Source organism: Monopterus albus, unplaced genomic scaffold (assembly GCF_001952655.1).
Source record: "Monopterus albus unplaced genomic scaffold, M_albus_1.0 scaffold188.1, whole genome shotgun sequence".
Taxonomy (NCBI): domain Eukaryota; kingdom Metazoa; phylum Chordata; class Actinopteri; order Synbranchiformes; family Synbranchidae; genus Monopterus; species Monopterus albus.
Window position 1 is genome coordinate 516,054 of NW_018128068.1, and position 11,657 is coordinate 527,710.

General features: G+C 39.8%; 1 protein-coding gene across 4 annotated transcripts; it reads right to left on the minus strand.

The window, feature by feature from the left end:
* Positions 1-2,688: 2,688 nt before the first annotated feature.
* On the minus strand, positions 2,689-10,346 carry znf513a (zinc finger protein 513a). Of its 4 annotated transcripts, none has more exons than XM_020617311.1 (5): positions 10,118-10,346; positions 8,523-8,659; positions 7,674-7,808; positions 4,567-5,319; positions 2,689-4,467 (listed from the first exon to the last, which is right to left on the minus strand). In XM_020617311.1, the coding sequence occupies exons 2-5, from the start codon at positions 8,560-8,562 to the stop codon at positions 3,512-3,514; spliced, it is 1,884 nt and encodes a 627-aa protein (XP_020472967.1). In that variant the 5' UTR covers positions 8,563-8,659; positions 10,118-10,346; the 3' UTR covers positions 2,689-3,511. The 4 variants fall into 4 exon arrangements, with proteins under 4 accessions (XP_020472967.1, XP_020472968.1, XP_020472969.1 ...); XM_020617312.1 differs by lacking the exon at positions 10,118-10,346 and adding an exon at positions 9,977-10,085; XM_020617313.1 differs by lacking the exon at positions 10,118-10,346 and adding an exon at positions 9,782-9,953.
* Between the last annotated feature and the right edge of the window lie 1,311 nt (positions 10,347-11,657).

The window sequence follows — 11,657 nt, forward strand, 5'->3', positions numbered from 1 at the left end:
GGGGGCTTCACTTCATTGTAATTTGTACATACATTGTGCCAATCATCTCAGAGGATTTAGTCAAAAAGTGCTTTGATGAGGCGACTAATGTGATCACAGTGGCTGGGCCGAGAAAAGGTCATGGAAGGCAGAAATGAACATATCGCACTGTTTTGTAAGGCATGTCATATCACCTTCATTGCTCTTGGCTACAGTTAAGCAGCATCTTTGAAGCCTCTGTGTAAATCAGTGCCAACCTGTCGGCATCTTTAGCTTCACTGGTAGTCGAAACTGTAAACAAAATGTTGTCAGTATAAATGTCTTGTTCTTTCACTGCTGTGCTTCTCTTCTGTCTAATGTTGCATTTTTAGCAGCACATTTTCTATTGTCTAGGAGTAGTACACAAAAGCTGCAAGCTCCTGGATGGTAACGTGTGTTGGTGCCAAATTACACTTTTAATTCAATTTTTCATTAGCATCGCTTTTAAACAAAATGTTGAATTTCATGAAGATTGTTCTCATTCATTCCATTACTTTTCATTTTGATTTTAATGGTAAAGTCAGCGACAAGTGTCTTTGTCATAATCCTGAAATAAACTCTGAAAATATAGGTGACCTTCTTGGTTTTCAGTTAAGAGTCCACCTGACTCATTTCTTCATCGTTGCTCTGCTCTCCTCCCACATTTATTTAGAGCAGCAGCTTTGGTCCTCTGCCATGTGATATGCCAAGAAATCTTGCTCAATATAGAGCGAACATGAGTAGCAGTATTAATAAGCCTTTTTCACAGAAGACATTTAGATGTGTCACAGTTGGAAAAGCACAAGCGTAACTAATTAATTCTATTTAACTATTTCAGTTTCAAGGTCTTGCTGTGCTGGCACTGTTACAGCTTACTGGGACACATGAATAGCAAGAGCTATTAATGCTTTTAGTAAAATCTCAGCTTCACTTTGACATGTCAAAATATCTGCTGTGAACAAAGACTAGTAAAACACATGAAAGAAGTCAATACTGGTATTTAGAAGTGGTATAAGATTTTTAAACTCTATTTATACACATGTAATCGGTCCAATTCTGTTTGTGATATGTTTTTAGACCATAATATAAAAGTGGTCACTGCTGCTGTCCTTTAGAGGACAAACTCAGTACATATACTCTGTTTATATAGAAAATGTATGTTAGACATTCTGCTTGTTACTTATAGGCCACATAAACATGAAACTGATTTATCCATCAGGCTCTACTGTATCGAACCATTGTTTATTTATACAACGGCAGATGAGGTGCAATATTGGCATTCATTTTGTCATGTTTGTGTCCACCTTTTAGTGCAAGTCCAACATTCATTGTCTTTTGTCTCTTTGTCATCTCCTGAGGGAAGCTGCAGTATCTGGTTCTTCAGCGTAAACCAGCTCATTGACTTTAAAGTTAACAGTACGTGACTGAAGTTAGATGTTCTGTATGTCCTAGTGTGTGAAAATGTCTTATTTAAGAAAAAATGAGAAGCAGGCTCCTGTCTGATATTCAATGAAATGAATTCCACGCCTTTATTTCAAAATCCTCACTTAAGGCATTTATGAGACACTGCATATGGACAAAACTGGACAGTTGGGGATGTCGGTGCTAATCAGTGCGTTCAATGCTCTATGGTGTCATGGCAAATAGGCAACCTGAAAAATGGCTCATTTGCATAAAATAGTAGTTCAGAGTACATTTAAATCATAAACCCCATTATTTTTCCCATGGTAACTAGATTACATGTTCAAAATAATACCAAATTTCTATATAATACAGTATGCATTTCTAGCCATGTATTACATTCACATTAGGAAAATAATCACACACATGCCAACACAAAACAACAACAAAAAAAAACACACTAGAATTAAGTCATTAGCAGTAAACGGTAACCAAAAGAACAGCGATTCAACATTCTGCCTCAGACACATCCCTAAATGAACCAATAAAAATGTAGAGGTTAGCGATATGCCGCAAGTCTAGAGTTGACGTCAGAGGTTTACATAAACCTTAGCCAGATACATTTAAACTCAGTTTTTCACAACTCCTGACTTTTACTCCTGTAAACATTGTGTCTTTCGTCACTTTGACAGGATTTATGTTCCGCTTTTCCTCCTCCAAAAGCAGTTCATTGTAATTACATTCTGTAATTCTCTTGATATAGTGTAGTTTTCTCTGTTAGTGGCGGGGTCTGGATTCAGATCGACTGCCAGGGGACAATGCAGCACGTTAATATTAGCCTCACTGTTTGATGTTCTTCGCTAATGCCGTATCAGAGCACAAGTACTTGTGTCATGCATAAAGTACACATCCCAACGACTTGTCAAAATGAGAGTTTGTTGACATGACATTTGTGGAGTGGTTAAAAAAAAATCTGTTTTAATGACCTCAGCCTACGTGTATGTAAACTTCTGACTTCAGCTGTATGTGTGTATCAACATGCTTGTCTTGAATCTCATAAGAGGCCAGCCAATTTTTTTTTCTCCCCACAACGTACTTTTAAAACTTCCAAATACACCTGTGTGTGTGTGTGTGTGTGTGTGTGTGTGTGTGTACGACTGTGCTTTTTCTATGAATTCAAAACGAACGAAAAAACTTGCATGTAATTTTAGTGTTACATTAAGTTATTTTAGTAATGCAAATCTCATTTTCTAATCCTCTGTGATCAGCAAAAATGACAATACAATTAAATTAAAAACACTGGAGCTTAATTAGGTTAATACAACCTAAATAAATTAATAGTTTCTCAAGTGTAAAACAATTCAAGTACTATTAAATAGCACTTTGCTAGTAGTATGTACATTAAATTTATCTGAAGGTGGGCCATCACCAGGGCAGAGAGCAGCACAATATTGGCCCTTACAAGGACCCATATTTACTTAAAGCTGCACTCTATAGTGTTTGGGAAATGCAACTTAGTAAAAAGCAGCACATATTTAGAATCAAATTTACTGTTTCATTTAGCTCATGATTCAAAGATAAATCGGTATCTCTGTCCTGTAAATGTGACAAGAGAGTGGAAACAAATCAGTGACATTCAAGGTATTTCATTAGATTTTTGGTATAAAATAAAATTACATGATACACCATTTAATCAACTGGAAAAAAAATTCTCCTTTTATAAAAACTACACAGTGCAGCTCTAACAGTTTAGGCAGATATGTGCATGTGTCCCATGGACCGATGAGCATTTGTTTGTGTTCTCTGAACCAGACGTGTTGTAGTGTGTGAGGGAAATGTTATAATTAGACCAATGTAGTGTAACGTAAAGGACAAGACAGTGAAAGGACTTCAACAGTAGAGACGGTCCATAAGTAGCGGAGTAGGAGATGAATTCCACATCCACCTTCCTCAATCCAAATGGCATCAAAATGTTTCATAAATGTGCAAGATTCTGAACAATGAACAATTAGCAGCCTCTGACAAAACACTAGACACTGGCACAATATAAAGGCTCTGTGAATATCAAAAAACAAAACAAATTGCTGGTAGCTTAGATCTGCTGAGTAACATTTTATACAATCTCCAGTTTATAACATGAGTGTATTGTCTGACCTCCCTCCCGAGACACATACTGGATATCCACCCCCGTTTCTTTCCTTTGTGTTTGAACTCCAACTCCCATCCCTTTCCTTACTTCCTCCTCTTCATCATTGCCAGTCATCGGAGCCTTGACCCAGCCGTCTGTGGCCAGGCCGTGTTTCTTCTGGTGTCTCTTGTAATTGTCCCAGTGACCAGTAGTGTAGCCGCACTCCTGACATTTGTACGGCTTCTCTCCAGTGTGTCGAAGCATGTGCCGCTTCAGGTTCATGCTCTGGTTGCAGCTGTAACTACACACGGCGCACTGGAAGGGTTTGGCACCCGAGTGCACCCGCTGGTGGCGCTTCAGGTTGGCCAGGTTCCCGCAGGCATAATCGCACAAATGGCACTTGTAAGGTTTCTCGCCTGTGTGCACTCTGTGGTGGCGCTTGAGGTTGTCAAAGTGCGCTGAGGCATAGTTGCACTGTGGGCACTTGTACGGTTTCTCGCCACTGTGGGTTTTCATGTGGCGAGCCAAGTGGTTTGGGTAGTGTGTGAGGAACGGGCAGGAGGCACAGGTGTACACCTTGTCACTGCGTTCGCTGGGGCTGTTAGGAGATGAGGAGTCTTTAGTTAGCATTTCAAGGGTACACTTGGCACAAATCTGGGCTGAGGAGCCATCCTCATCCTCCAGGACAATGCCACACAACCGGCAGGTAAAAGGGTAAAGCGAAGGGGGGAGGGGGGCACTGTCAGCTACACTGCCTCTGGTCGCATTACTGCCGCCGCTGCCTGTGGTCTCCGTCAGTGGTTTGAGCTGCTGCTCAGGAGCTGGGTTAGAGGTTGGTATGGGTGGCGGTGATGCTGCCTTTAAGCCGTCGAAGGCTGCTAGGTAGTCGCTGTTGTGTGCTCCCAAACTCAGGCTTGACATTGGCCTTGCAACCTCTAGAACTTCACAGAAAGGTGAACTATTATATACAAGATGTCTGATTATGATTGATTTAAGAATGAAATGGAGGACAGACAAGTCATTTATAAAAGTATACATACCCTTGCCTAAAGCACCAGGTTCTTCCCCACTGGGTCTCTTCAGGCTGCTGTGGGCACTAGCCAGTTGTGGCAGGGCATCCTGTCTTGCGCATGCAGTGGGCACATGCATCCGCTGGTGCCTCTTCAGATTGCCAAGGGAACTGCAGGCAAAACTGCAGTTGTCACATTTGTACGGTTTCTCCCCGGTGTGTATGCGCAGGTGTCTCTGCAGGTTCACCAGCTGGGCTGAGGCATAAGTACACAAGGGGCAGTTAAAGGGCTTTTCCCCGTTGTGCGTCTTCATGTGACGTTTCACGTGGTTGGCGTAACGTGAGGAGAAGCCACAGAGGTGACATGAGTGCAATTTTGGTGATTTGTCCTCGGCTGTCACTGTTTTGTCACCCATCCCATTTCCCACCCCTGCGCCATCAAGCTGTGAATGGGAGTCTGAGCGAATCCCGCTGATGCCTCCAAAAGGTGAACAGAAATCAGGACTTTTGGTTTCCCTGGAGGCTTTACAGCACCTAAGGCAATATGGACCAAAAAGGTCTATGCCAGGTCCCAGAGGCTCATCACGGAGCTGTCCGCAGCCCCTGCAGGACAGGTAGGGAGGGAAACTGGGCTCAGATTGAGATGCTCTGCCCTCGTCTTCCCTCCCGTTTTCAGTTGCGCTGCGAGAGTTGTCTGCTTCACTTTCCATGCTGAGCTGGCTGTAGGTAGGACTCTCCTCATCACCCAGAGGATACACAGAGAAACCAATCTCAGCAGCTACCTCTGTGTAGGGACAACAAACAACATTTTTTTGCAAAAAAAACAACAAAGAGACATTTCACTCGCAGTCGGTGACAAACGTAATTTCTGTACTATTATTCACTAAATCTACTAGAGTGTGGATACCCGAACCGAGCCAGATAGGACCTGTCAGTACTTGAGGGTTTGGTCAAAAATGTATAAATTATCTCCGTCGCATTCTGACAAGTAGGTCAAACTTTAGGCTAGACAGCTGGAGCACTCAAATGTCTGCTTCAGTATCTCGGGGTCTTCTTCACAGCCTGATCCATGCTCTAAAACCTACATGATTCATTTGTGAAACTTTCCTCTGTGTGTATTATACATCACATAGCCTTTATCAACCGGGTAACCTCATTGAGATCAAGATCTCTTATGGAAGAAAGAACAGTACAGCACAAGACGTATGTAAATAGAAAAAAGAAGCATCAGTCACTGACATCTCTTATTACTTGGCCCCCAACAATAGCTGTAATGGCAGAAAAAAAAAACTTGTACTAAAGGAATCACATTCTGTATTGCTGAGTTTTACTGGGATACTCTGAACCTCCATACAAAAATTAAGATCTCTGCTATGAGACATGGCTGAAAGTGAGACACTCATACACTTCAAACAGAACCTTCTAGAAAAATCTGAGCAACTCAAATAAGTAACTGAAAATGCTACTTAAATTTACCACAATGAGTTAGATAACTTCAGGATAGCAACAGTCACCCTTCTTTGAAAATAAGTTCTAAGAGTACATTTCTGAAAAACAAACATTTGTTACTCACAGTTCTACCAGCAACGTCAACAGCGTTTTAACTGTTGTTACACAATTTGAGGCTTTCTAACAACAACACGAAGAAAATCCTGTTTCCCAGAAGGCAGAAAGAAAAGCTTCACAAGAGCGTTAAGACATTTAAACTTCGAGACTCGGCGCTGTCAGGCTTCAGTCGGTGCTCCTGAAAGCAAACAAGCCAGAAGAAGCCCACCTCCTTCACAGATGCCGAGGCAGGATGTGAGGAAGACAAGAATTGAAACTGCCCTTTTATCCTGCCCCATGGAAACCCTCGTGGATGATTACCGAGCCTAATGATAATGATGATGACTATAATGGTGAGGCTGCTGCTGCTGGTGATGATGATGAGGGGGAATAATGGCATTGGAGTTGTGGGAGCGGAGGGAGCAGGATGATGATGATGATGATGATGATGATGATGATGATGATGATGATCATGATCATCATCATCATCATCATCATGAATAAATGCCCTGTTATAATGGTGTCCTTGATGGTAATGGTCCTATTTTTATGACCGTTATATAATAATGGTGTCTCAACTCCTTTCTCTACTTTCCCATTTTTCAGCTCACTCTCTCTGACAAACAGCCACGTTGGGAAATATGTGCTGGTAGTTCCATTTCTCTTATTGATGCACAGAAATGCTACCCTAATCATTGAGAAACAAACGGTAAACACCTAAAAGTACATTCTGTAGTGCAACCACTTCATTAAAAAAAAGAATTTACATCTTTGATTCCTAACATGTTTTCATGGTAATGACAGGAAGTGAAAATGAAGGTTAACACAAACATAATGACACCATTGTTCTTCCTGAGCAAACGTAGTTGAAACTGTTCACTAAACAGAAATTTACTATAATGACCAGGCCATAATGTGTAATCAATAGACATATTCACCATATATTGCAAGTCTATGATTAAATACTCTAACAGAAAATACATGCAGCAACATTTGAAAACAGTGAGGCACTAACAGTGAAACTCTTGGACTGACACAGTATAAAAACAGTTTCCATTCAGTCAAATGCCCCCTCTATACTATGTCTGTTCAGTTTTTTTTTATATCTCCAATAGAAATTCACTGTAATTACCTTTTATAATTCTTTCTCTATATTGTAGTTTTCTCTGTTAGTGGCAGGGTCTGTCAGAACCAGCTAGATTCAGATTGACTGCCAGGAAACAATGCGGCCTGTAGCATTTAGCATTGCTGTTTTGTAGTTATATCATGTTAATATTAGCCTCATTGTTTGACGTTCATCACTAATCCTGTATCAGGGCTGTATTACGGTAAGTTAATGCAAAAACCAACCAAATGTTTCCTGCTGCTGCTTCATGTCAACTTTTCCAGTTGAACTTCATTGCTCAACTGGACAAACGTGATGGCCTTTACTGTAGTCTATACCAAACAAGACCTGATTGTGCTTGACAATTTTTGTCAGCACGGCAGTTATTATTTATGAAGGAGCAGCCACAGTGAGCTGGGTGATGAAGAGCTGAAATCTTACACATTATAACTTCAAACTCTGGATTATTAAAAAGATGGATTACCAACCTGAGAACCTTTCCAGGCCTAAAATCTTGTCGTCATGATCAGGATCACCAAACTCAAGCTCTTGCCCAAGAAGGAAGTCTGTGTCTAAGGGGAGGTTTCCTGGAGCTTCAGTGGCTACACCATCTTCAGAATCCACTACAGTGATATCAGGAAACCAACACATGGCTATAATGTTATTTGTTTAACTGTGGCTATAAAAGTTAAAAAGTCAAACAATCTACTGTTGGAAGAAATTTTAATTTGCTGCTTTAACAGCAATTTATAAACAAAAAATGAACTGCTAAGTGACAGATGGAGTTCTCTTACTGCAGGTACAGCTAATGAAGCCTGAAATACAAATGTAGTTGCTCAAGCTTGATGGAATCCAAACAATTATCACAAAGCTGATGCAGAAAACCACTTTAAGGCCAATTCAAGGATGCCACGCTTGGCGGCCCTTTTTGGCAAATCCTTGAATACCAGCCTCATGCTACCATCTGCTGGTCATTTCAGTGTTAGACATAATGGCAATAATACAGTATCGCGAGCATGCAGGGTGTTGATAAATAGACCCAGATCACCAGATTAGATTAAACGATCTTATTTGATAGGTTCAACGATTACAGTACAATTTTGCTTTTATATACTCGGACAAGGAAATAGAAAGAAATTTCTTAAATAAGTATTATTTCTGATAGGATAATACTTGTTGCTAATACATTCTGGTGGTGAGTGAATATAAAGTTGTTCCTTCAGTTAATGAAAGCCAAGAAGAAGGGCCGTATACAGCGCAAAGAGATGAATAATGGTGTACAGTAGCCCAGCTATACTTTGACCTATCCTCTCTAAGAAAAACCTATGAATACTTACACTTAACTGGCTGTGGATTCTGTTGTTTTTTTCTTGGCATCTTCCACCCAGCCTCTCTCTGTTTTGCAATGTCTTCTTGCAGACTTCCACAACCATCAGCTCATTCTGATGTGTTTCAAAGATGTTCTTCAGTATTTCTAAATGCAAGAAGAAGCATCTTGAGGTGTGACATAATGCATTTACAGACCCTAATGAACATCAATAGGATGCCACAGCTCATTTTAATTAAATGACGAGCAGGCTGCAGCTAGTGATCCTGTTTTAAAATCAGTATGCTGATTATTTTTTGTGATTAATAGCACAGTTGTTTGGTTTAACAAAATTAAGTTTAAAAAAGTGCATCACAATTTTCACAGGTGATCTTCAAACTGTTCGTTTGGCCAACCAAATAAAACCCATATAGATATTTTACTATTCCAGAAGACTAACAAACCAGCAAATAACGTGAGAACCCAGCAAGTTAATTTGTTGCATTTTTCTTAAAAAAAAAAAGACTCAAGTGATAAATTGGTTACTAAAATTGCTGCTGATCAATTTACTGTTGCTCAACTAAGCAATTAATCAACAATCAGCTCTTTAGTCTACAAAGAGAATAGGCTCTCACATATTTAAGTTACCATTATCAATCACCATGCAGTTTAGGTTGATTGGTGTCTCTAAATTGCCCATAGGAGTGCGTGTGTGTGGTTGTTCGTCTATGTGTTAGCTTCAGCTGTACTTGGCGATGGATTGGCGACCTGTCCTGGGTGTACCCCGCCTTCGCCCGATTGCCGGCCGGGATTGGCTCCCCCCCGTGACCCGTTCAGGGACTAAGCGGTAGAAAATGAATGAATATCAATCACCTGCTTGTAACTGAATTTGAAGCTGGACCACAGAGCTAATTAGTTCATAGCAAACGGTGACACTGCTCATAAACCGTGCACAATAGACAGCTATCTTGGTCATTTTAGGTAGCTGCTTCACGTCTGTTAAGCCTTGTATTTACATAAAACCGGTGAATATAAATGCTATGCATAATGAAGCCAGTCACTACCGTGTCTTACAGCGGCGGTCTTTATCACTGTCAGCAAATCTACTGTGTCCTAATGAAGCCAATTGGATATTACACAGTATAATTAACATGCTATAACCTAACAGTTTATTCTAATATACTAACATGAAAAAATGTAACTTAAATAAAACCCATATAAAGGTAACTAGCATTACAGGACATAGGTGCCAATTGAGTGTGTGACCTGGTATATTTACACTAAACAAACCTGAAAGCCTCTGTTAAACAGCTAACAAGCAGGCACTTTAGCAAAACGGCTAACATATTAGCTGGGGTGTCCGATAAAACAATCAAGCGAGTAAGCTAGAATCATGTTCTAACATAGCATATCGTACAGCTAGCTAATGTTATCACTCTACAACATGAGATGTCAGCAAAATCAGGGAAAATTAACAGCACACACCCTAATGAGTGGCTAATCAAGATGCCTCATCATCAGCATGTAGTAATGACTGATAAGTGCCATCTTCAGTAAAATTAGCCATGGCTAAATTAGCCGAGCAGCTAATGTCAACTTCATTTGTTAGCTATCATGCTAACTTACCTAAAAGACGTAAATATTCCTGTCGACTGAGATCACTGTAATTATCGGTATCCACGCCATTAGGTGTGAAGTGTTTTCCCTCAGATGTACAATGTCTGAAGATCCGCCATTTCTTCATGGGCTGCGGTGACAAAGAAAGGCAATTAATGGTATTTTTCATAACTTAATTGATTTCCAGATTCGCCTGTAATTTAGCAACCGCAACAACAATCAGTTTTCCGGCCCGTGTCCTTCAGAATAAAAGCGACATCGCCACCAATTAAAAACCGCACACATTATTCAGTTATTACTTGGTGAATGATACTATCTTTTTACAGAGTCATTTAAACTGTTTATGTGTCAGAATATACTTACACTGTAAACTACAATAATAAATTCAAATATTATTCATTTATTTTATGTTTAGTGCCATTGGCCTATTTGTTTTATTTGTCTAAAAATAAATCTATGAAAAAAGCTAGCAAAGGTACAGAAAAAGACTTTTTAGCAGGAAATTCACAAGCTACACAGCATTGCTTAAAATTATGTGTGTACAGTAGTTCAAGTGAGCTTCACCTTTACTTTAGAAGTTTCTTTATAGACCCTCTTTGCAGTTAAAAAAATACACATTTTATGACATATTTCGACAGTAGCTCTAGTGGCATCTAGTGCCTTTTATTTAACTGTTATGATACATGTATTTCACAACTGAACAACTTTTAAGCTTGCTTAAAACTTTATTTTGAAGGCTGGAGTCGCTTACCGGACGTGTAATTGTTGATGGCGGAATATATCTTGATTCTGTTGAACACATTTCTCCTCCGTTTAGATATGTGCTTCCGTTTCTGAAAATACTTTCCGGCTGCGGTACTTCAGTGTAGTTGTAGTTCTTTTACATAACAAATATGTCCCCCGTTAAGGACTGGACCCGTGTGTCATAAAGATTTTGCCTGTCTTACAAAAATAGAATCCTACAATAACGCATTTGACCACAACAACAGGTCTACTTCAAAACCTAAAGTTTCAGTCCCCTGTCGCACTAAACAGTAGACACCATATAAATGTAGCTTTTATGGAATATTTACATGCCAAAGGATACAAATCTACCACTTTCATTATTTTTTTTTATCTTTCATTGAATCCAGTATACTGTACAATGTAGTAACCTACATTGTCTACAGTAGGGACAGCAAAAACGACACAAATATAACAAAGTAGAACATATACATAGAAAATATAAAATGTTGTTCTATGTCTTATGGCATTTTATTTCATTCTCTGCATTTCACAAAATAATGAAAACTAGCTTTTTATTACAGAGTTGCAGAACCAAACTCTTATTTCCCTCTTGTAACGGTATGACAACCTATATCAATAACAATCTTTACAAAGACACAGCTACATAGATAGATGTACCGTTTATGAATAAAACTGAAAACCACTGTGTATTTTTATATGGGACTGGGCATTTATGAATAGGAGAGCCTGGGACTCTGCGTCACCTCATTGGTCCGTGACACTACAGTGTGCCTCCCCTCAGGCCGCCCCACAGCCAAAGCCA